General features: G+C 38.8%; 1 protein-coding gene across 2 annotated transcripts in view; it reads left to right on the top strand.

The window, feature by feature from the left end:
* The window catches only part of LOC136886828 (farnesol dehydrogenase-like), a 56,911-nt gene that overhangs the window by 23,632 nt on the left and 6,231 nt on the right, over positions 1-27,048 (top strand). For both annotated transcript variants that reach the window (XM_068230585.1, XM_068230584.1), the window contains exons 2-3: positions 15,764-15,971; positions 21,921-22,050. In XM_068230585.1, coding sequence (XP_068086686.1) covers positions 15,764-15,971; positions 21,921-22,050 — 338 coding nt within the window. The remainder of the gene's footprint in view (positions 1-15,763; positions 15,972-21,920; positions 22,051-27,048) is intronic.

Here is a 27,048-nt window from a genome sequence, read left to right as displayed (position 1 = left end):
TTTAAAAGTTGGCCGTGCGGTTAGAAGTGCGCAGCTGTGAGCTTGCATCCGGGAGATAGCGGGTTCGAACCCCACTGTCAGCAGCCGTGAAAATGGTTTTCCGTGGTTTCCCATTTTCACACCAGGCAAATGCTGGAGCTGTATCTTAATTAGGGCCACGGCCACTTTCTTCTCCCTCCTAGACCTTTCCTATCCCATCGTCGCCATAAGACCTATGTGTGCCGGTGCGATGTAATACAAGCAGTACCTATTTTTCTTTCTTTTTTTTTTTTTGTAAATATACAGTCAACGTCACAATAAATGATTATCATCATCATAGGTTGTTTTGCCATCCGGCAGGTCCAGTCAAGGCTGTGACCTCCATATCTCTCCATCTTGTGCCCTTTCCTTCACTTCTGCATAATCTTCCTTTCTTTTTCTAATGCTGTCTAACAACTGTTTCAGCGCCATATAGAGTCATACTCCATATGTAACACCCTGCAAGTCTCTTCCTCAGATCTTTCTCTAGCGGGCCACAAAACAGTTCTTTTCTTCTTGATGAGGCTTTCCTTGGCTAAGGCAATTCGAGCTTTTATGTCTGTTATATAGTGAAGGTCTTCAGTCACAATACTTAGAAGATATTTAAACTTATTCACGTGTTCAATAATGTCTCCCCCTATCTTGATTATCGCTTTTTCACCTTTACTTCCAAGTATCATGAATTTAGTTTACGTTTTGTTTATGTTCATTCCATACTCCTCACACTTCTTGTTGAATTCTCTCAGCATTTTGTGGAGGTCCTTCACATTTTCAGCTATATCACAATAAAGAAATCTACAAAAATACACTTCACACATAACTAACAGGTAATCAAATCGTAAAATTTAACGTTCAAAATAGTACCCGGGCAGCGCATGGAGCAATTTTATATCTGATCTACAGATCTAGCATATTGTTTAAGTCTCATGTTCAGATTGCCCTACCTACAAGATTAACTGCCCTGTATACGAGATAGCAACCAGTACCGTGGTCAGTTATGTCCTCACCATGTCAACGATGTCCGTCCTTGGTACACTTTGAAATAAAACTCTAAATTCATGAATACTTCCATTATTATTGCTCATAGAGTAAAATCGCATCAGGTATAAAATATTGGAAATCTGATTTTATATACATTTTGTTAGTAAAATTGTTCAATAGAACTAATATTTCCAAAGATATTTTGAGGCTTACAAAAAAATTATTTGAAACATTTTGTCAAGCCGATTAATTACCCGTGACGTCCGACTCGTTGGCTGAACGGTCAGCGTACTGGCCTTCGGTGCAGAGGGTCCCGGGTTCGATTCCCGGCCGGGTCGGGGATTTTAACCTTAATTGGTTAATTCCTACGGCACGGGGGCTGGGTGTATGTGTTATCTTCATCATCATTTCATCCTCATCACGACACGCAGGTCGCCTACGGGTGTCAAATAGAAAGACCTGCACATGGCGAGCGGAACCGTCCTGGAATATCCCGGCACTAAAAAGCCGTACTACATTTCATTTTATTACCCGTGACGTCGTAATTAGCAAACAAAAAACAATAAACAATTACACGAATAAATAAAACAATAAACAAATAAATAAACAAATAAAACACACACACAACAAATTAACAAATCACCAAAAAGTAAACACATTAAAAATTGACAAAAATAAGCTAACAAATTAACAAATAAAGAAACAAGTTAACAAACAAATAATTAAGTAAATAATTAGAAATTAAAAACAGATAAACAAAATATACAAAAAGCAAAAAATAAATAAAAACAGTAAATGAAACAATCAAATAACTAAGTAATAAACAAATAAAGAAACGAACAAACAAACAGACAACAATTGAACTGAACCTACTGAAACCGTACAGTGTCCTGTACAGCTCATGGGAATGATATGGGCCTTTCTACTCCATTAAAATTACTCCTAAAGGTCGCGTCATTGGTAGCAGTATGGGCGAAGGGGATCGAGCGGCGTCCTGCCAGAATGGAACCCGCGAAAAGAGCACTTGCCAAACAAAGGAAAGACAAAGCAACAGCCAAGCCCCCGCGGAAATACGCTCTCAACTTGCAGAGAGAGATAGAAGGGGACGCGATGCTGGAGTAGTCAGATACGCCCCGAGGTGTGGCTTAGCTTCCCAGAGTTCCAAACGAACATAAGGAGCTTCCGGTTTTTTATGCACGTGTCACGGGTGCCAACGTCGGACTTTGGCGCGTAAACAATGGAATGACATTTTAATCCAGACATAGGAAAATTATGCGAGACACACCAGTGAATAGAGCGGAATTTTCTGCGTTCCCCAGACTAAAAATATGTAATAACTTATGCAGGGGAAGAAATGAGGTCACCAGCTGTCAAGATGTAACATATCGCTAACACATGTGGATACAGCGGCGTCACCCAAGCCAAGAGTCGCGCTCAAAGTTGACTCCACCTCCCGAGGGACGCTAATGAATTAATCAAAGGCGGGAAGCAAATTACATAAAAACTGCTGATCGTAGGTCCAGCACGCCTGGCTCAAATGAAAGAGGAGACAGAGGGCTACAAGATGCAATATTTAAATATCGTCAATTCTTGGTACGAAAGGAGCTCTTGTTCTTAATGAACCGTGAACGTTGACGCCCCCAAGCTTCCGGCGGGCAAGATAATATAGGGCGGGCAGGCCATTGCAGAGACAGTTGTTCTTTTACGAGTCGTTGAGAAGGACACTGTGTCCCGCGGTGCCCCAGTTTAAGTCAGAAACCCTTGACCGCGTACTGAAAGTGCCATTGTGTCCAGCACGCTTTGTGAAGTGAACGGGAGGCCAAACGAGCCTAGGTATTGTTTCTGTGCTGCGTGTCAAACTAGTAAAAACCGCGAGCATAATTTACCAACAAGTAGCAGAATACGGCTGAGAAACTGCCGGTTTAATGAGTCAGTGAAATTCATAATTTGGTATCACCCAAAGTGTTGCTTTGAATCAGGGGCTCGAGTCTCGTGAGCCACCCGATTCTTACTGTGAACGCGCCCGTCGTAATTTGAAAGTCCGTCTTATTCGTGGTGTAAACTCTGAAAATAGAGGACGTGTGACGAGTGTAAAGTGTTACCCACTTGGATTACTGTAAGATTTCAGCTGTGACGAGTCCCCCAGGATGTCGGACTTGTATGGACCAGGGATGAAGGACTGCACGCCCGCCACCTACCGAGTGGTCATGGAGTACTAAGAACTTCACCATGGGTCTCCCGTGGAAGGAGAAACAACGGCCACCAAACAGATGAGTGATGTCCAAATTTAATTTCTAAGCATGACATAACCCGGGGATAGGATTAGCGTTCTTTTGTAAATATCAAAATGTTGTAAGTTAACGCATGTCCTATATGGAAATTTTATTGATTTTTATAATGTTGAAGTAAATTCAAGGGAGCTAAATTCCCGGACGACTCATATTTCTTTCTTAATGATTAGCTTATCGTGAGGGTTATATTTTTAGTAATATGTAGAATGTCCTAGCAAATATGGGAACAAGGTTAGGAGAATATTTGAGTTTCCCGTAGGGGTGGTTGGAAAAACGGGGTTGGCGAGCAAGGAAACATGTCGAAATGTTGGTAGTCACTGTCCCACGTGGTTGTCGAATATGCCAGGGAAACTCATGGGTCAGTCAGACAATGCATGCCTAGCTTACAGATATAATCAGTGCATGTACAGCAAGAAAGAAGAAATCCCGACCGAGAGAGGTACATATTGTGTGATTTAGATAGGTGTGAGGGACCATGTGCAAGTCTCCCGTGATTTTTGATTAATTGGCCATAATGGTTTGGAGTGTTTTTTTTATCCATAGCCGGGGTGAGACCCAGGGGCAGGAGTCCCTAATCTTTGGTCAGAAGGTTTAAATATAAGTGTATTTTATGTGGTATGAACGAGGAGCCATGAGAGCCATAGGCCCAAGGGAAGAAGATACGCGATATGAGACGTAGTGAGAAGGCCGAATAGGAATTTACGATGAGATGATTGAGAAGTGATCGTGCTCACAGTCTCAGTGATAATAATGAGAAGGGAGAGAATAAAAAGAGTATTTCATGGGAATTCCACAATAATATGAATAAGCAAATGAAGCGGGCCATGGATGTGTGTCCCCGAGATGAGAGGGTAAACTTGTGAGCGAGAGAAGAATCAGAATGGCCGTGCGAAGTGAATGGCCGGCCTTCCTTTTTTTTTGTGAATGTCTGGCTCTCGCCCTCGTGACAAAAGGATTCCGTGTCCCATTGTATTAGGGCTTGGAGCCCGGGTCTGCCTGCGTGCTTTTGTTTGGTTTAAATGGCTTAGCTAAGAATACTTGTATAATGATAATATCACGGTGATTTCTTTTAAAGGTATTTAATAGATGAGTAGGGATTCCCCCCCCCCCCAGATATCCGGCGATATGAGATTGTAACTATTCTAGGGATCTACAGAAACCCACAGTACCTCTCGGTCGGGAGTCGGCCAGTTCGACTCCGGATTAGGATGGCGCTTTGAGCGAGCTGCTCCAAGCTCGCGCCTTGGGCCGGAGACAGTGATAACCATGCTGTTTTTCTTCTAGGAATGGCTCTCCTGTGTGCATGAAGTGTATATATCCATATATCTGTGTATGTTTCGTAATTATGTGCACATATTTTTGAGTTCAAACAGAACCTATGTGCACGTTGTGTGGTCTTGGTGATAGATGAGGAGTCCGGGGTTTAGCAAAAATGGTATTTGTGTTTGTTTGTGCATTATGCAAATGTGTCTTTTAATATGATATTATGTAGCGTAGGCCCCGGTTATGTTCGTGCTTAGAACAGCTAGTAATATTTGTGTATAGGGACATCAGGTCATCTCACGGTGTGATCGACAGAATAATGTACAAATTTCATGAACGGTATGAATTAATGAGGAAAAATGAACGATAGCAAGTCGCAAAACCTCAATCATACCGTTATGCAGACGACGCCCATGGGCGATTCGTATTTTAAAGTGATTATTATTTTCTTTTCCTCCCATATGTGGAGAGTCATTGTATAGAGCTGTGTCAACTTTTTTTTAAATTGTCATATTTGAATAAATTTGTATTCGTAACCCCTATTTTATGATTCTTGTCATTTGTAGCAGTGCTAAGCAGTATCCACTAGGCATTTGAACCCAGAGATCCTACTTTCATATTATAGACATAAGGCTCCATCTTGTGCATTTTGTTGTTTTTGTTTTTTTCTTCCGAACGTACCACTTCCCCAAGTGCTCAGGCTGCCGGGCCGGCACAGAAAGTAGGAAGGGGAGCGGTTCGAAGCTCGTTAAGCAATTCGACCCGCTCTTCAATCCAATCTCATCCGTGGGTGTTTACCCCGTTACGTGGAGGCATTCTTATGCGTGGGTCATCCATTCGAAGCCCGGTAGGGTGTACTACTTTCGACTTCAACGAACCTAATCCTATTTTAGAAAACTAGCTGGGGTGTAAATTCTCACCAATAAGTACCGTTTGAAAGCAATAATGTTATATTTTCTGTTGTCGCCTTTCTTGTTTCAGTCTTAAAAGAACCGGGTAATGTGAATTTGCCAACAATGCAACTGCTTAGTAAAAGATTCATTATTAAGGGTGACCGTGGCAACTAGACACTTCAGATTTTCAGAGCTCAACAATCATTCAATGTCGTGTGCTGATAATGTACCGGTGTTCTAAAATTTTACAACATATTTGAATAATTATGGGGATGCGATGAAATTAAAAACTGAAAATTAAAATACCTTCTCCTAGTTAGGTACACTTTTCTCTGATGTTACTACAGATAATTGTAATTGGATGAAATTTGTTATTCGTATTCTAAGGCTAATGGTAAAGCTTTTACAGGAAATTTATCTTTGATGGACATTTGGTTTAGATTTTATGAAATTTTAATTTTGTCAATTTTTTTAGCCATCTTTCTTTTTCTTTCGAATTTGGCCATCGAAGGACCACGTAAAGTAACCCATTGCACTCATTTACGTTATTTTATTCCCACTTCTTTTCTCACGCGCCAGTAGTTGGAGGTAGGAGAGTAGAGTTTATAAGATTTGAAGATGATATGGTTGTGTTGGGAGAAAGCGAACGTGAAATGATAGAAATGTTAGATGAACTCAACATGAAACTAAAAGAATATGAAGTGAGAATTAATAAGGAGACCAAAAGTATGATAATTGGAGTAAGAGGTAGAAGTTGTATTAGTACAAGGGGAGAAGAAATAGAGCAAGTCAGTAACTTTAAGTATTTCGGAAGTATGATCAGAGATGGTATGTATTGCACGACAGAAATTAAGAGAAGAACTGCCATGGAAAAACAGGGCTTTAAGAGGAAATCGAAATTACTATGTGGGCCACTAAACAAATATTTGAGGAAAAGACTTGCTAAGTGTTATATTTGGAGCATAGCGCTGTATGGCGCAGAGACTTGGACATTGAGAAAGGAAGATGAGAAGAGATCGGAAGCACTAGAGATGCGGGTGTGGAGAACAATATAACAAGTGAAATTGGAAGACCAGGAAAGGAATGAGGAGGTATTATGAAGAGTTGGAGAAGAACGGAGAAAAATGAACTGGATCGGACATTGTTTGAGGCGGGACTGTTTACTGAGAGAAGGACTGATGAAAGGCAAACGAGGAAGGGGAAGGAAAAGATATCAAATGTTGGACTAGCAAAGGAAAGAAATATTCGGACATGAAACCTTGGCACAGGACAGGTAAAAGTGGAAGAGGTTCGTCCCATGACAAGACCTGCCATAAGGCAGAATATCTGGGTGATGATAAGTAGTTCTTCATTATATCGCTTTATTGGTTTCCTCGCTCTTCCGTCCAAATGTAACTTCTTTCCTTGCTTTTCGTTCTCCTGGGAACCCTTAAAATCTTGTATTAACTTTCTAAAGGTTGTTCTGTTCTGTCTTCAGTTATCTTAATAGCCCGCCCCCCCCTGGTGGCAATGATCCTGAAGGCGTTGAAATCTATAATGGTCTGTCGCCGTAGTTAGGTGGTTCGAGTCCCGTTCGTAGAAATAATTTTCACCATCAGAATGTTGGCCGTCAGGGAAGGAGAGGTGGTGGTATACAATTTCTAATCGCTAGATTACGTGCCAAAATCCTGGATTAAATTCCAAACCTCTCCGCAGTGCTCATATGGAGCTGTTGGTGGTGATTCGTCCGTCGGATGGAGACGTTAAGCTTTGAGCAGACGCTTTGGTGTTATTCGACAGGAGTAGGCTACGTGCTAACACCCGGTTTCGCCCTCTCCCTATCTCATAATAATCATCATCTCACATCAAGACGCGCAGGTCAAATAGAAAAACCTGCACCCGGCGAGCCGAATATGTCCTCGGACACTCCCGGCTCTAAAAGCCCTGCGATGAATAAACAAATAAATAAGTAGATAAAGTTATTCTAATTCCTTTCATGTCTTTCTTTATCCCTTGAATCCACTGATTACCATTCTTACTCCTGTAAGTATGTTTAAAAATTTGTTAGGTGAGTCTCTCGTCGTCCATCCTCAATATGTGGCCAAGAAAATATATACTCTCTCCATTCTGATTGTATCCGACATCCTTTCCCTTTCTTCGCACTTACAGAGGTCTCTATCCTTCCTGTATCTAAATTCTCATTTTTCTGTTTTCAGTGGTCCCGAATTTGTTCTCAGAATCTTCCTTTCCATTTTCTCTACCTCTCCCATTACTGCTAATTTTATGGTGAAAATGTATTCTGTAGCATGGAGACTTCCTAGCTTTATTACTGTACTGTAATGCCTAATTTTAATTTTCTTTGAAAGATATCCTTGGACAGTCGATATGCTAGGTTCATTTTTGCGCTCTTGTTTAGTTGGCTTCCTTGTTTAGTCCATTAACCTGAATTACTGCATCTATGTACTTGAAATTATCTACTTTCTGAATTTTATAATATTCCATTCTTAACACTTTTAGCCAAAATTTCAGTTCTTTTCGCATGTGTATTTCCTTTACTTTTGCTTCACAGCTCTTGGTTTATAAGCATCTATCATAGTACAAAATTTCAACTTGATCGGGCCTGTGTTTTCTGAGAAAATCGGACATAAATTAGAAACATTCAAGTTTTGAGCAAACTTAGGTTGAAGTTTCACTTACAGTTTATGCCCTCAAAAGCATTCAAGGGCTATATTCATCATCCTCCGCTTTATTTCTACATTTATCTTGTTTTCTTTTGGTTCTTGCTCCTTTGGTTCCTAAATCAGCCGCTTTATTTGCTACCTGTCAATGAGATAATAACTCGCCTGGCAGTTTCTTCCTGGTGGGAAATCCATTACCCGTAACACCAGCGTCCTTGCCAGAGTCCCATCATTGCCAGTAATTACTGTATCTTTTACTTCAATATTCAGTGTCTGTAGCTACGCGAAAACAGATTTTGGAACTCGTTTCCAAATGCAGTTCTTGACACTTTCATTGGGATTGTAAGTCTCCCCGCCAACTCTTCAGGTCGCTCAGGGCTCTTATAGATCACTTCCGTCACAGCATGTTTATGGCTGTGCGGTTCGACAGTAATTTGAGATCTCTGGAACTTACACCAAGAGTGTAGACCTTTAGGGCAGAGAACATGCTGTGGCATTTCATCAAAGGAGCATCTGTGTAGGAATGATATCCACACAGATTCGCGCACGTTCAAGCTGATGGTAAGTTTCTTCTTATTACTAGTTTAAATCATCTCTGTAATAAGTGTATTTCACAGTCTGCCAGTCGGACACGACCTCCTAATGCCTTGCTATCAGTAGGCTTCAGTCCCTGCAAGTTCCTCTTTAACTTTCACCACGTATGGTCTGTGCGGAGTAACCTGCTACCAGGATATCCCTTCACTCAGAAAACTCTCTGATTAGTTAGAAACATCTCGCCACGTGGAGAGGTTTACCGTGAATTTATATGCAGAATACGTTTTCTGAACCACTAGAAGTTCATTATCTGGAGTACAGCCAACCGATTGTGAAACGAATGATATTCAGTAGACGATATTTTTGGTACTGTACACTTCGTAAAAGCGACAGCTACTTTGAGATCAGACCTACAATATTACATTTTCAGAAACAACCCGGGCTGAGCCACGTGATTTAACTTCAACTGCCATTAAAAATCAGAAAAAAATAACACAAGAATAGAGAGAAAAACCTCGTTAATAAACAGTACACGTATTGCACGTTATACTCACTTGATTCGCTCCCATATCCGTGTCGGAGTCCTCACTTATACTTGCTGACAATGAAGCATTTACACTCATTATAAACTGGTTAATCACACAGTCCAAGATTACTCTCAGATTTGTCCGTCTTCCTTCATCGCATGATCGATATATGCCTGCCCCTTCTCAGCTGTGACATGAGCAAGCCCTTTGTTAACTACAGCATGCAAGTCCTTTAACCTAAAAGTTGTGTTGTGCTCGTTAACATTAGTTGCTGACACTCTGATAAATTCTGTCGTAAGAAATAGATTTCTGTCACCGCTAATGTAGAATGTTTTCACAAAATTTGTGGAACACGTTTAAAGCCAACTGCTTTTCACCACTTTTCACAGGCTTGTCAGACTGGCGTTTTAATACTTTCACCACATTTACACAACGATCCTGCTCTTAATTACACATGACTGTTCGCACAGTTTGTGTTGACGCTATATTTTCCATACGAAAAAATCTCTCCTCACAAAGTGTTACTAGTTACGGTTACAATATAGCAGTGGCGAATATAGAATATATTTTGGGGGGGGGGGCAAGATTGATGTAAGGTTAGATTAAGTAAATTTTAAGGGGTCAGACGATTACAAACACTTTAGAAAGGAAAAAGGAAACATTGATTTTGGCTGATACATACATACATACATACATACATACATACATACATACATACATACATACATACATACATACATACATACATACATACATACATACATACTGTGACCTTTTCAAGGCAACAACTGCGGTGAACTTCTTCCTTCTTCTGTGCGCCGGCTGCTCCTGTAATAAATGACATTTAAATGATACTCACCGCTGCATGTAGACTCTTCTTCCTCAGGCGCGGTGCGTCCGTATATCCCCGAAGATAGGCCACACGTCGATCAGGGAGTGAGGAAATGAAAAGTTGGGGTAACTAACTATAAATGACTGTGCCCAAAGACTGAATTAGAATTTAAATAACAAACTGATTTATTGAATAAAGTGCAAAGTGCCAAAAATGAAAGTAAACTAAACTGGTGAAAAATGTAAACAAAGTGAAATGAAATGAGACTAAGAAAAATTAAAGATCTGCCTTACAATAACTCAATTATCTGCCTAATAAAACTGACTGAAAGTCGATCATAATTAATAATATTCCAGGTTATGTTGACACTGTCTTCAAGACGATGACGTGAATAAATACAAAACTCTGGTCAGAAAATACCACCTCACTTGAAATATGAATTGTATTACGTAGAATATGTCTCTCAAAATAAATTAATGTAGTTGAATAATTAATTAATTAGTTACGTCATCAAATCAACACTGACTCAGAGGTGTTTATCAAATCTTTAACACATGTGACTCGGCTGGGAACACCCAACTTTAAAATAATCGTGGACTGCACTAACCATGTGTAACAAATAAGGAATAATTCAAAGAAAACAGCCATGGACATCGTACTTCATTTACCACATAACCACTGTCACATTCAAACTAGTCGTGGTTAAACAAAAAAAGAAATTATTTAAACGTGAACCTGAGTGTTATAATCACTCATTTAATTATTTAAACTTCACCTGCATGACTGTGATAGCCTGGACCTCTTTAAAATATAAATAATTAGGCCAAGTGCCTCATGTTTACATATCAAATGAAAGCGATCCTTGTACATTAAAATTTTACTTAATTTGCCGCTGACTGCATTTCATTACGAACTCATAATTTGTGGTACCACCACTAGATGGAGGCAGAGCCCATCTTATTTACCTCATTCATTTGCGGCAGTTATTATACAACTGGTTTATTAAAGATCGCTTCATTTCCTAATTAAAATGTAGTGGATTTTAAAGGTTTGGTAATTACTGAATGCCTGGTATGAGCATACCACTACTACTATGAACCAATCGATGATCTCTTATCCTAACACATGAAATCATATTTACATAATTAAACTTGTTAATGGAGAAACACTGCTCCAACAAGAGATACAGAAATCAAAACTAGCCTAACTACACCTATCTATTTACATCAAATCAAATACAAATAATTCACATACGATCACATTCCACAAATAAACGGTAATAAAAGGTACGTGAAGAAAATGAATAAATAAATAAACAAATCTAGATCCCAACATCGCTGCCTGGCTGGATTTTAATAAGAATAAATGCGCAAATATCGGCGTCTACAGAAAATTTTACCCCGCTACGAGTAGCAAAAATATTGTGAATTTGACGGCAATCTCTAACCTCAGACGACAAATGTCTGGCCATGACACTATTTAACCTTTATGGACAATAATTACTGCTATTCCATGTCATCCATGACTCTACATGACCGTCAAAACGCACATTGATTCGTCGCTCTGATATACCTCGTGATTTAATTAATATACTTGCCGAGCATCTACTTTCCCTGGAACTCTTTGAAACAAAATACAGGCTTCTGCCTACAATCATAACCCATGTCGTTACGTATTTAACACTCTTGGTTAAATTATTCATCTCTCAATTCTCTTTACTCATCATTATTCTCGACGTAGTACCTCATAATACGGCCTCGCTCGTATCCGGCGGGCGAAATATCTCTCGTGCACATCTCTATTTCTTACGACAGTTCATGACATGGTCCAAATATCACATTTCCATTATCAACGTAGATCATCAGGGATATTATTCACTTAGCTCGATCTCTAGATCATTCTCTGCTTCACATGTCACAAAATATCAGAGCTGACTCATCAATGGCTTCCTGTCACTAACTGTTTACTAAAAAAATGACGAGATTGCCTCTCAAAACACAGCTATTGAAAAATGTGTAACCGCAACTACACACAGAAATAAATACTCGCATGTCCACCAAAAATCGTCGCAAAATACACGGTATAAGGACTACCGGAAAAAGGTCATCTGAATGATGATTCACAACATAAAACAAGCTGAATGCGCAAAATAGCAAAATAAGCATTAAAATCAACAAGGCGGCGTCTACAAGATCACAACTCCAACAGAAATATCGCTCAAAACTAAAGTTATAATAACATGATTATTATTATTATTATTATTATTATTATTATTATTATTATTATTATTATTATTATTATTATTATAAATCGGCATTACACTCATAGAGATCAAACAATATAACATCCTAAATTGTCAAAGTGACTTACTACAAATGATCCATAATAATACGCAAACACATCTACGTAAAGGAAGTGCGCAACTAACCCTAGCTGAAAGTGCAACATTATTATTATTATTATTATTATTATTATTATTATTATTATTAAAATGTGAATTATTTACAATCCTACCTAACAGTCTAAGCTACATTTGATCATCGATTAGTCACAGTCCTACATATTTATTTATACATTATTTTGTAGATGCTCATACCTGGGTGCTGGAGGCATGTTGGATCACCCTCCGGGCTCCGTCATGATGAATTAGAATTCCATCTTGAAGCTGATGTGGTATTCCGAATTTTCACACACGCAAACTTGATACATTTTTATCATGGCGTTACACACGCTTACATTAACATAACACACGCATTTTCTCGCACTCCAGTGAAGATTATACAATTGCACTGCATAGACTCCTGACGTGAAGTCGAAAGTTTCCTCTCCGCTACCTGCCTGAAGACACCTGCTGGTCTCCACACCCCTCTCTCAGTTTTTGTTTACTTACAGCTTACCGGTTGTTCACCCCTTCGGAACATAACAGTTTGCTCAAGGTCTTTAACATTGCGGCCTTCCAATTAAAGAAAAGTCATTCTCCTCCCTGTCTGCTTTAACTAGTTTCTCCCCGAAAACATCTCGCTTGCCATAACAGTTTATTGTATGTGGTAAAAGCAAGCTAAAAGTGCAGTTTCCACTGATGTGGGGAAATTTATACTGATCGTCCTCCCAAAATGAAAGAATAAATAGCTTTCAAACAAATGTCAAACTACACGTGGATTAGAAAGGTTTTATGTAGTTACGTGTCGCAACATGTTCCATTGTCCCTCTCTGTTGGTAATGTGAGTTCATTTAAGGCAAGTGTTGAAAAATATAGCTATTGCCTGTTGTCTCTGCATAAACTCAAAGTAAAATAAAGTTTGTTAAAGTGTTCATTTCTCCTGAAATATTACTCTCCCAAGTAAAATACATGTTTCACTCGGATGCCAACAAGTGTCTCTGATCGCGTTCCTACCAGACAAAAGTAAAGTTCAGAGCTGACTAACTGAATTAGCTGACACATTCTAAACACAGTGAACACACTAACACACAATGAACACACACTGAACACACCGTCACTGAAGATTCACCACTCTGCTCGCTGTTTTTGTAATGAGTTCTCCCCCACCTTGAAAATAGTTCTGTGGAAGGGATGTGGCGTAGTGATCTAGCACTTGGGAGCGCTTTATCATACATCCGTAGGTTAAAGCTTCAAAAATTACGTACAAAATCTTCCTAATTTGGGTCTGACTTACTTGTTATATTGCGCCGTGGGAAACGATCACAGGATAATCCACACTACGGCGCGCATCACCGGCGTTATTTTCTTTCAGCGAATGGCTTCTTCCCGCCATGACAGTTCAATTCCTGGGCGATACTACTCTTCCGTGTGAAGTTAAAATTTTATTAATTAGCCAATAATTAAACACACCTTCGCACCGATAAATTTTCAAATATTATTAGGAAGTCAGGACACTGTTTTTCACCACTACTCCGGGCTTCAAATAGCGAAATACTGACTGTAGATTCCCGCTATGACAGGACATTCAAATTTGGAATTTTGTGATTGCCTGAGACTTTCGCGCTCTTCGCATCATGGATGCTTCCATTTTCTCCCAAGGGTTGGTGGGTGCTATCGTTGTCTCCCTTATCCTGCTAAGTAGGTCAAGCCTCAACGCGTGATTTTCTCGTGAGAACCAAGTAGAAAGTTGCCACTCCTAGGCGGTATCATAAAATTTTGTTGGATGCAGTACTCAGGGCCGGTCTACAAGTTGTTTGTGCCCTAAGAAGAGTTTCGAGGATTTCCTTGCCGACTGACTGGCGCCAGAATGTTCCTTTGTGACTGCTGGCTCTCATAGCCTACTGTAGTATTCCATATGCGAAATATTCAACTTTTAATTTGTAAATTAATTACGTACATTCGCTTATGGGTGCAATACATACATACATACATACATACATACATACATACATACATACATACATACATACATACATACATACATACATGCATACATACATACATACATACATTACATACATTACATACATTACATACATTACATACATACATACATACAGTACACCAATGGTTACAAAACGAAGTCCAGGTTTCTTGGTACACTTGCAAACTTATCAAGAACTTCTTCATCACTAACTATAATGTCTCTGTGGATAGAGAGTAAAGCAAGCCCGTTAAGCCTACTTTCAGATGTGCTGTTCCTTAAGTAAGTCTTCAGTCTCCTTAGGCTAGAGAAAGTCCTTTCTACGGTTGCGATAGAAACAGGAAGAACGGCGAGTAATTTGAGAAGGGTATAAATGTTGGGGAAGAAAGTCTTGTCACATTTTTCTAGAGAACTTACAGCCATTTTGGGAAGATTTGAAGGATTTTCCTGACTCCACTTTTCTTTCCACAACATAAACTCACTTTGCACAATCTCCTTATGTGACAGATTTCCTTCGTAGAAACTAAAAGCAGCCTCCAATGAACCGAAATCTGTTACGATGCACAATTGTGGAAGGATGTTTTGTAAGGATGCAACTATTTCCTTGTGAGATTCAAAGCATTATTTTAGTGAGTTACAAAAATCGTCCAGGTATGGCACATAAACTGCTAACTGTTGGCTCGGAATCTCAACAACGATCGAAAATTCCCATCATTTTGGTCCGGTTCTTCAAGGCTTGGCCCCCTGGGCCCCCCCTTATATACGCCCCTGCAATATAGGCCTATGTACAGTATTCTAGAATGCATTTAGTTAAGTTAAAAGATGGCGTAAATATCATAAAATATTTAGTACTCGTCGAACAACACTACAGACCCGGTAAACAATCAGAATACGACCTTTCCACTTGTATATATTTACATCAGGCAGCATGTTACACCGAACAGATTACAATGACAATATCACTGGAGACAAAACACACTGAAAGGCGGGAAAACAAATGAAAATCGATAATATGTTCACAGAATAGCCAACTTATGTTTAGAAACATTCTCTCGGAGACAGGAAACTTGAACAGAATTTCTTTACCCAGTGTAGAACAAAATATGTATGTTAAATATGAAAAATGTGCCTAATCTCGGGGTTTAAAACCATGATCAAGCATCCCGCAAACAATAATTACGCCCAATAAAAACTGTATCGAATTAATCCTGAAATTTCGTAGATTACTTTTCACTAAATAAGAAAATGCCGTATTTTTGTATTTTACACTAAGCCAATTAAAACACTTTTCCTAATAAGAAACAATGATAGTAAGCGTCTGAGAAGAAAATTTGTTGTAGGTTTCTGCCTTATAGTTTTCCATATAAATCTGTAATGCAATATCACGATCTGTTCTGTTTCAGGAGGCTGTGTCTAAGGCTAGGGAGGAAGCCAAGACTCGTAACCGTTATCAGCCCAGTAAGGTACCTGCAGGCAAGTTGTATCCTCGCAAATGCGACGTTCAGAAGGAAGAAGATATACTGGCTACATTCAAATGGGTGGCCGAAACACTCGGGAGAGTAGACATACTGGTGAATAATGCAGGAGTGGGCGGAGAAGCATCAATAGCAGGTGAGTTTCAAGTACTGAAAGATCGAAGCACAACTGTCGCTGCCATTTTTAACCTTTTCACTCCAGCAAAGCGAGAATGGACGCGTGGCATTGGGAACGGGTGGCTGTGTCCGCTGTAAGGGATACTTTCCGCTCTCCGCTATTTCGCTCGCATTTTTTCATGCTGTTAAGACACAACAGGTTGATTATTCTTTTGTTAAATATATACTTCAGTCAAATATATTTGGGTGTATTTTTATGAAAACATGACTCTGAGATTACGCAGGGTCACCGGGTGAAAGTGTAAGTATACATTGTTTAAAATCTGATGTAGTTTCTTTCATGATGATGCCGTGAAGACCAATTTGGAAATGATAATGTGATGGGCCTGTGATTGCTTAACATTTTTTTTTGTAGCTGGTGTAACGAACGTGTTCATCGCACACCACTGCAGCCAGCAATTACTTTTTTAAATACCTTAACTTGCGATTCTAGTGGCTGAGAGAGGGCGCTTGTCTTGTCGTATCTGACAGCATTATCTGGTGCAAGGAAGTGTTGACACGCAAGCTGATTTCTTGTTGTGATCCCAGCCATATAACTAGTGGTGTGCATAAAAACATGTCCCCAAAATACGGTTTGATGTGTCCCTTTTGTTTGCAATGTTCTTATGGCAGGCGAATTAAGGACGGGAAAATCACGGTGTTAGTTATATTATTGGTTTGAAAATGGAGATAGAAGTATCTTTCATGCAACTCTTTGCTTGTCGCAACTAATGAAATTCGTCGATGCGTGCGCCGAGAGCCACACTACTCAGATAGGCAAAGAATGAACATGACTTGCCCACAGAAAAGAATATCGCTTTCGGTGGAAATTAAATGTCATATTATTATCGACACTAAAGCGACACGCCACTGTAGCTTTGATCATAACGTTGTTACGGTGAGTGTAATCTACTCGTAAATAGCTTCGACGAAGGGAAGGTAAAACAACAGTAATGTGTAATCGAATGTGTTGTACAGGCCATATGGATGTAGCTTGCATTCTGGAGATCGTAGGTTCGAAACGCATCATCGGCAGCCCTGAAGATTGTTTTCCGTAGTGTCCCTATTTTTATACCAGGCAAACACTAGGGCTGTTATTATGGCCACGGCTCTTCTTTCCCAGTCTTTTCCTTTGAACAATAATCACCGTCATCACCACCACTTGCCTTTTCCTATCTCATAGTTGCCGAATATAAAAACCACTCACAACCTACTTTTTAGTTTTCACTATTTTGTGTGCTTACTTGGCAGAAAATATAAGTGAATCCCTCCCGGTTGGTGTATGTGACAGCCCTCTGACGATTGGGACAAGTAATTCTGACATGTACGTAGTCGAAGTGACCTATAATTCCATGGAAATTACTCCGTGTATAATAAAATATATTGGTTGCCAAGAATTGTACTCAAGTTGACAATTACCGGACTGTCCTTTTGTCAGTATCAAGAAACAAGTCTCTTGTAAAGCGTAATCTTATTTTAAGATCTATCTCCCCGTACATGTCAAATGAATTGCTGTTATTTCGCAGTGGGCGACCCACAGAGAGGCCGTCGGACTAACCTTTCTTCCCGGAATCGTCTCAACATGATAATACAAATTACATGTTTCATGGTACATAACCTCTGATTGTGATTCACTCCTATCATTTGACGTTAAACAGTTTTGACGACAGTGTTTAAACATGACTGGTTGAACATCGGTTTTAGACAGTGTCTAAGTGATAGTTATTGTCTCTGCAATGCGGCATCAATACTTGGGCATTGTTTAACCGTAGACATCGTCTAAACACCATTTCTGCAATAGGGCCATTGTGTTCTTGTACACTAGACTGACATATCGTGGCTGCTATGCCAAAACCGCGAATGTGAAAATGCTCTTCCTATCCATTATTTCCCTTAAGAATGGTCACGCCTCCCAGCCACATATTGGTATGCAGTCCATCAGAACAATGTTCGTTGAGTTCATTTTCCCATGCGCATGTATAAAAGAAAAATGAACCTTTGTACCGTACTCTAGGACTGTTTGTTTGTACGACATATTTACTCATTTCTAGAGTATGATGTATTTAAAATGAACTCAAACAAAAATTGTTCTGATGGACTGCATACCAATATGTGTGGTTGGGAGACGCGACCAGTATAAAGAGAAATAATGAGTAGGGAGAGCATTGTCACATTTATTTATTTATTTATTTATTTATTTATTTATTTATTTATTTATTTATTTATTTATTTATTTATTTATTTATTTATTTATTTATTTACTTTAGCAGTGGCTAAGTTAGGGCTCATGGCCCTCTCTTACACTTAACCACATAATTAATTTACAGATAATACATATATAAAAGGAATGTATACTATTCTATCATAAAATCAAAGATAAGCTAAAAATTACAGATTTGGACAACTTGTAATGAAGAAAGAAAGCAGAGTTCAACAAATAAAATAGAATAAAATTCGGAGCGTAAAGATAATGAGAAAGAGACAAAGTCATAATGAAAAAGTAAGGTACAAACTGGAAAATTAAGCAATGCATAAAGAAAACTCAATAAGTAATAAAGTAAATGGAAATATAAGTATGGCCATAAAAGTGATCTATGTACATGAGTAAGAAGGGTGGATCATGGGAGACTACTGGCAAAAATGAGTGCAATTGGACTAGACAAAAGAGTGACTGAATGGGTTGCTATATTTCTAGAAAATAGATCTCAGAGAATTAGAGTAGATGAAGCTTTATCTGACCCTGTAATAATTAAGAGGGGAATTCCTCAAGGCAGTATTATCGGACCTTTATGTTTTCTGATATATATATAAATGATATGAGTAAAGGAGTGAAATCGGAGGTAAGGCTTTTTGCGGATGATGTAATTCTCTATAGAGTGATAAATAAGTTACAAGATTGTGAGCAACTGCAACGTGACCTCGAAAATGTTGTGAGATGGACAGCACGCAATGGTATGTTGATAAACGGGGTTAAAAGTCAGGTTGTGAGTTTTACAAATAGGAAAAGTCCACTCAGTTTTAATTACTGCGTTGATGGGTTGAAAGTTCCTTTTGGGGATCATTGTAAGTATCTAGGTGTTAATATAAGGAAAGACCTTCATTGGGGTAATCACATAAATGGGATTGTAAATAAAGGGTACAGATCTCTGCACATGGTTATGAGGGTGTTTAGGGGTTGTAGTAAGGATGTAAAGGAGAGGGCATATAAGTCTCTGGTAAGACCCCAACTAGAGTCTGGTTCCAGTGTATGGGACCCTCACCAGGATTACCTGATTCAAGAACTGGAAAAAATCCAAAGAAAAGCAGCTCGATTTGTTCTGGGTGATTTCCGACAAAAGAGTAGCGTTACAAAACTGTTGCAATGTTTGGGTTGGGAAGAACTGAGAGAAAGAAGAAGAGCTGCTCGACTAAGTGGTATGTTCCGGGCTGTCAGCGGAGAGATGGCGTGGAATGACATTAGTAGTCGAATAAGTTTGAATGGCGTTTATAAAAGTAGGAAAGATCACAATATGAAGATAAAGTTGGAATTCAAGAGGACAAACTGGGGCAAATATTCATTTATAGGAAGGGAAGTTAGGGAGTGGAATAACTTACCAAGAGAGATGTTCAATAAATTTCCAATTTCTTTGAAATCATTTAGGAAAAGGCTAGGAAAACAACAAATAGGGAATCTGCCACCTGGGCGACTGCCCTAAATGCAGATCAGTATTGATTGGTTGGATTGGTTTGTTGGTTGTCTAGCGCTAAATTCATAAATTTAAAAAAATGACTGGCAAGCTAAATATTATGTACATTACACTATAATAATAATAATAATAATAATAATAATAATAATAATAATAATAATAATAATAATAATAATAATAATAATAACCACAATCACACAACCTATCATACGTCATCATACACACGAAACAATCAGTGGTATTCAACAGGTAATCTCTACATGCAGTTTTAAATTTCGATATTGAGTTTGAGTTCGGTTTTGGCATAGCAGCAACAATATAACTTACAACATTGAACAGTGCACTATGTACGAATACAAAAGCACATGACTACTATGTTTACAGGGTGACTAAGGGGCGATAACATCATAAATAACGCAATAAGTTGTCAGAGAGGGAAAGGCAATTAATATCTAAACATTAAGTTCGAAATTTCGCCATTGCGCATGGTGCACAATTTTGTATAATTTTCGTAAGCGCGGCTGTGGGCTTGCATCCGGAAGATAGTGGGTTCGAATCCCACTGTCGGCAGCCCTGAAGATGGTTTTCCGTGGTTTCCCATTTTCACATCAGGCAAATGCTGGGGCTGTACCTTAATTAAGGCCACGGCCGCTTCCTTCCAACTCCTAGGTCGTTCCTATCCCATCGTCGCCGTAAGACCTATCTGTGTCGGTGCGACGTAAATCCACTAACAAAAAAATTTTCGTAACGTCATACTTATAACGTCACAAGTATTTTACAAATGTTTGCAAACTCAGCAGTTGGCAATTTATATTGATATGCTTCATAAACACGATACTCGGTTAAAATTAAAGACTGAAATACCACGAAAACATGTAATGTGTTGTTGAATACTCTTGGCTCTACGGTCGATACTTTTTTTTTTTGCTAGGGTCTTTACGTCGCACCGACACAGATAGGTCTTATGGCGACGATGGGATAGGAAAGGCCTAGGAGTTGGAAGGAAGCGGCCGTGGTCTTAATTAAGGTACAGCCCCAGCATTTGCCTGGTGTGAAAATGGGAAAACACGGAAAACCATCTTCAGGGCTGCCGATAGTGGGATTCGAACTTACTATCTCCCGGATGCAAGCTCACAGCCGCGCGCCTCTACGCGCACGGCCAACTCGCCCGGTACGGTCGATACTATTCTATGCATGTCCGTTTGTCATGTTTTCAAATTTTAAAGTTTTTGCAATTCAAACATGTGGTTAGTCAATATGTGGTGTTAGAATTGACATCTTGTGGAATTTTCATGTAAATACGTAACTTTGTGTGGAGTAATTCATTCAGAGTGCATGTGAAATAAAAAGGAAGTATTTTACTAGTGTAATGTTCCAAGATTTTTTTTTTTTTTTTTTTTTTTGCTAGTTGCTTTACGTCGCACCGACACAGATAGGTCTTATGGCGACGATGGGACAGGAAAGGGCTAGGAGTGGGAAGGAAGCGGCCGTGGCCTTAATTAAGGTACAGCCCCAGCATTTGCCTGGTGTGAAAATGGGAAACCACGGAAAACCATTTTCAGGGCTGCCGACAGTGGGGTTCGAACCTACTATCTCCCGAATACTGGACACTGGCCGCACTTAAGCGACTGCAGCTATCGAGCTCGGTACCAAGATTTCAAGTGTTAAAACTTGGACTGTTCTGAATATATCAGATTAGCATTATTTCTGCACGTTTTTCTGGTGCCACAGCATGTCTGTAAAGGATTATGTGTGAGATTTAATTGTTTAAAAATGCTTTTACCATGTTTTATATTCAGTAGTGTACTTCGACATTTCGTATTTATGTGTGTCGCCACGGAACAATATGGCTGCCTCTCTTGCATGTAAGCTGGTGTAGGTAGGTTAGCCATGTGATATGAGATACTTCTAAGTGTGATAGAAATCGAGAAAATTCACGATTTTCGCATCTAAGTTTATTTTTTAACATGGTAGAAATCACCTTTAATTTTTAAAAAATTTTGAAACCCTAATTGGCGATGGTCCGCTTCTTTACCGAATCCGGCTCGGTATTTAAGTAGAATATCGACAGTTTGAACACCTTTTTTTTAAAGTTTCAAACACGGTATGATGTTCTTGCTGTGTTTGCAGAGGTTTCTTTCAGAAATGTGAAACGCAACTACCCCATATCCGTGTCGTTGGTTCAGTTTGCTGTCTTGTCTTGTATAATACCTAACCCTATATTTTCTCGTATGTCTCAATAGAATGCCCTACAGAAGAATGGACTCGTATCCTGAATACCAACGTCCTGGGACTCAGTATTTGTACCCGAGAAGCTGTGAAAATCATGAGGTCAAAAGGAGTGAATGATGGCCATATTGTTCATATCAGTAGGTAAGTTAATAATAATAATATATTTTATTTATGCTGGCAAAGTTGGGATTTACTCCCTTTCTTACACTTTTACAATTTTAACAATAAAAGCAGTAATAGTATTAATCAAATAAACAAACGTAGTGATATTAAAAAAGAAGGATAGCATTGCCATTGATGCTTTCACGGCCCGTGTCAAGAAAATAAGGTGAAATTATTTACGTTTCGCAGTATCATGTCTATAAGGATAATATCGTACATAAAAACAAATCATATCATCAATTTAATATACATAATACGTAGAATACATTAAAATATATGAATAACTAGGGGTGCTAGGGATGGCTTACCCCTACAGTAGGGTAGGAATTCATAAGTGTACCAAGTTTGGTTGAAAGTAGTCCAGTGGTTTAGGAGATGTGGAAAGGTACTTCATAAAACATGGCGGCGTGTTCCCATCTTCCTATATACAGCATTTCTTACTGGACTATCACGATGCATAGTAAGTCACTGTCGCCTTTCGACAGTCTGTCCATCAAGTTGATCCACTCTTGATGCGGTTTTGTAATGAAATTAATTACATAAAAGTACTCATTATAAAAAGCTAAGCATCGGATTTCGTTCAAACCAGTTCCTAAATCCTCTCAAGAGTAATAAAAACTAATTGCGAAATTTTCAGCGAAATCGGGCCACTAGGTTTTTAGTCCAGTCGAGACGAACAAACAAATATTCATTTTTTATATTAGATATAAGATAGATTAGAATAGACTAGATAAATACTACATATAAAACATAAAGAAAGTTTCAAGAAGATACCGAGATATCGCCTTCAATTGAGAGGTGAAGAGAAGGATTAGAAAGTTCTGTGAAAGGTAGAGGAAAATAACGATGAAGAGGAAGTAGGAGGAGGCGTTTCCAGGTCAAAACTTGATGATTCATGAATGTTTACCTAGTATTTCGACAGAGGCAGGATTAAAAGCTGAGCTGCTGGACATGCTTCTGACGTCCAATGGTAAGAGATTCCATTGTCGGGAAGTTCATGACAAACATTAGTGATGCCCCGCAAAGTATGACAATTCATGATAACACAATGTGTAAAACAAATTGCTTTAAATGCTTAGGAGAGTGGATAACGAATGACACAAAAGAAAAGAACAGCTATAGAAACAAGAGTGCACAATGCGGTAACGGTGAATGATTTCATGTGGATTGTTGTTCTGTGTACAGGAATGGATAAACACATGGTATTGTAGGATCGGGTATGTTTGTTATAATAATAATAATAATAATAATAATAATAATAATAATAATAATAATAATAATAATACATTAATAATGATAAAAAAGTCATAAGGGAATTTGGTAAGGACGAAACTGAACCGCTATTTCACGAGACATGTTAATCAATTGAATCGCCAACCAACGACGTCCTAAGGAGAATAATTTCTTTTGTCCCAATTTTCTCCCATTCCTATTCCATCCAACATCATTTTCATCTTGGTTACCCAAATCAGCGTGTAGATGTTTAATCTGATGTTCGTAAACTAAATGTTATTTCCCTTTCGTTCCGCCTGTCTATCAATTTAATGTAGCCTCTAATTCCTTGTTTACCTAAATATGATCACATTTAAAAGGTGCTGGTACAGAAAATCTGTGTCATGGGACCCATTTACTTCCAAAGACTTCATACAGTAGGGCTTCTTTATTTATCGTATGATGAATGAGTGTACAATACTACAAGTCTAGGTCTAGTTTTTTGACCTAATCAACTGCTTCATCCGATGTGTGGTGAATGTCCATCAGCTTTCCTTTGAAAGCCCGAGTTGTGCATGCGTTAGTTGTTGCTGGTTTATGTAATTATTGACATGTTTATTTCCTGAATATTATTTTCGTTGTTATATTTTATTGTAAGTTAATTAGTGGCTAGTTGTACAGTTCTATTCTCTATTTGATATGTACATTTGTTGGAGTTATTGTCAGGTTAGTGAATATGAAATCCCGTATTTATCAAGCATTGACGTGTTCTGTCATAAATGCCGGAATTATTAACATGAGCTTAGGAACGGGTCAAAATTTAATGAATTGCATTAGGTCAACATAGTTGATTAAATATACAGCCTGTATGAAAGAGTGATATGCCGCAGATTGAGGTAACTACGACAACGCAGCTTACTTCGTAGTTATCGCTTTCGCCGCTCAAATGTCAGACTTCAACTCTCGTGGGCCCAACTGTAGTCCAACTCATTTGCACAATAGATAACCACATCTGCCTTCTCCAGTTCTTATCCGATTGATGATTCTCCACTGTCGCCTTGGAAGATCAAATCCTTGTACACGTTTAGAAGGGTTCTCAACTAGATGTTTGTTGATTACTGAAGACTGATCCCACTGAGCTTTCCATAAACTGTTAACATGAAAAGAGATTTTTTCAAGATCTGTTGCTGTACGCCAGGGTGGTTTCCTTGATTTCAGTCGTTGATGTTCATTGTTTGTAATATCTTGATGGATGGGTAGTTGAGGGGTTCTGCTCAATGTTTTTCCAAACCTTTAGGAGAGCTTATCGTCTTAGGGCTGGAGGTGGAATGTTGCTGAGAACAGGAAGTCATAGCGTGTTCGTGCTCCGAATGCATCCTGTGATTATGCGCATTGCCTGATAGAGTTGCACATCAATCTTCTTAGTGTGAACAATATAGATCCAAGTGGGACAGAAGTATTCAGCAACAGAATATGATAAGGCTAATGCTGTTGACCTTAGAATAGCAGCGCTGAAAGCAGTTTAATGGATTGTTTATATAGTCTTCGGCACATAAGGCTAGTCACTAAAAAGCAAATAATATCGCCGTCCTACTCTCTTTTCTTTAATAGCTCATCACTGCTGCCTACTTGACTGGTTACATATTAAAATCACCAGACATAACCATAATAAACAAGCCATTAAGTAATCATCAAACTTGAGGTTCCCTTACTCAAGTAAATCATGAAAGTTAAGATGCAATACATCAATATATTCATAATCACGTCTGTTTTCAAGCTCAATGAGGAATTAAGGAAAGAAACACATGCTCTCACCCTCACTTAATATAATGTTATACATTTCTGCCTTTATTTCGATATAAGCGCTACTATAACCGTATTCTTGAAACGAGAAATACGCCTTGAACGATGCAGTTTATTTAATAAATCTTTGTAATGTGATTTTCAAAAGTTCCAGAACTTCTCAATATCTTCCCTTTCCTTTCCGTGAATGTTTTCGTCTCTCTTCAATAAGCAAAAAGGAAGAATCGGACGAAATAAGACCATATTAATAAAATGCTGCGTTCGCCATTTCACACCAAACTACATTATTAAATGCATTATTCGAATATGCCACAATTCTAATTACCTGGTATTATGCAAATAGAAAAATATGCTTTCCTTATTCTCGCACATTTAACAGTAGGTATTTTCACAACACGGCACTGGCTGTACGTATTTTTTTTGCTATGGGCTTTACGTCGCACCGACACAGATAGGTCTTATGGCGACGATGGGATAGGAAAGGCCTAGGAGTTGGAAGGAAGCGGCCGTGGCCTTAATTAAGGTACAGCCCCAGCATTTGCCTGGTGTGAAAATGGGAAACCACGGAAAACCATCTTCAGGGCTGCCGATAGTGGGATTCGAACCTACTATCTCCCGGCTGTACGTATAATCTCACAAGTCACACACAAAAAAAAAGGACTACATAGTGCCAACAGGCGAGATGAACGGTAATTGTATAGATGTCGTATTGGCATGTATGGTTGTCGACACTGAATTGAACCCAACAGTTATAAAATGATTATATAAAACACTACCTTCAGTATTAGAGGCGGCAAACTATCGATAGTAATCGCCATCGATATTTTCCGATATTATGAGCTCTAGTATCGATAGTAATCGATAGTTTTCAAAAAGTGGAACGAATCATATCATTATGCATGAAAATAGAACATTCATTGAACACAATCCACAAAAAAATCAGTAGAAATTACAACTATTTCATGCTATTGTAATTTCTGAAATTCAAATCGGAATCACTCATAAATCCCTTCAGTGGCACGTCCGAGACATTCTCGAGCTGCACGCGCTTGTCCATAACGTGGCCGCCCGAGAAATTCTCGTTCAGCTGCAGTGTTCATTTTGCGATGGACCGACATTTTCTCGGGTATAGTAATATCTTTGGAAAAATGTTTTACAGCATTCACAATGGATGTCAGGAGAGTTTTCAGTTGCTTTCGTGAAGCTTTTGGCCTAAAATTTGCCTTATCTTCTCTCACCTATAACTTATACAGTCTCTGACTCGCCAGTTGACAGGGTAAACAGACATGGCGAGCGCGAAACGGAAGAAATGTTTGTCTGATGACAAAATAAGGGACTCGCCTACATCAAAGATGAATCTCTAAATGATATTGGTGATTCTTATAGTAGTGATAATGATTTTTCGCATGATGACCTGGTATTTCTAATGAATGTGAGGAAGTTATTTTGTCGGAAACAATGATGATGGTAGGTGTAGATCATACATTCGTGTGGAAAAAATGTAAGCCTATAAATACTGAACGATTTAATATAATTCAATTTACGGGATATTCTGGTGCAGGGGGTTGTATTACAGTATTACCGGAGGTGAGTGCGATTGACAGTTTCGAACTTTTTCCACACTCATTGGACTTAGCTAACTTTTTATCCTCAAAACGCCTAAACCACTTCCAAACGACAGGTGTCTTGCTTTTGGGCATATTGATATGAAGTTTACAATTTTAAACTGGTATATTAAAGTTACTGCCAAAGCGTGAAACAGCTGTGCAATTTCTGTTAGTGCGAAAAATAAGCCAATAAGGAAAAAAAAACTATCGCTGACTATCGATAATAGGCAACTGACTATCGATGTCAGACGATAGTGGTCGCTATCGATAACTATAACTAGCACTATCGATAGTTTTCCGCCTCTCTTCAGTATTAATAGAGGAGAAAGAGTAAGGTTGTTCCCTTAGGAGGCCC

This window comes from Anabrus simplex, chromosome X, assembly GCF_040414725.1.
Source record: "Anabrus simplex isolate iqAnaSimp1 chromosome X, ASM4041472v1, whole genome shotgun sequence".
Lineage (NCBI taxonomy): Eukaryota > Metazoa > Arthropoda > Insecta > Orthoptera > Tettigoniidae > Anabrus > Anabrus simplex.
Note: the sequence above shows the minus strand (reverse complement) of the source record. Positions and strands in the feature narration are given on the sequence as shown.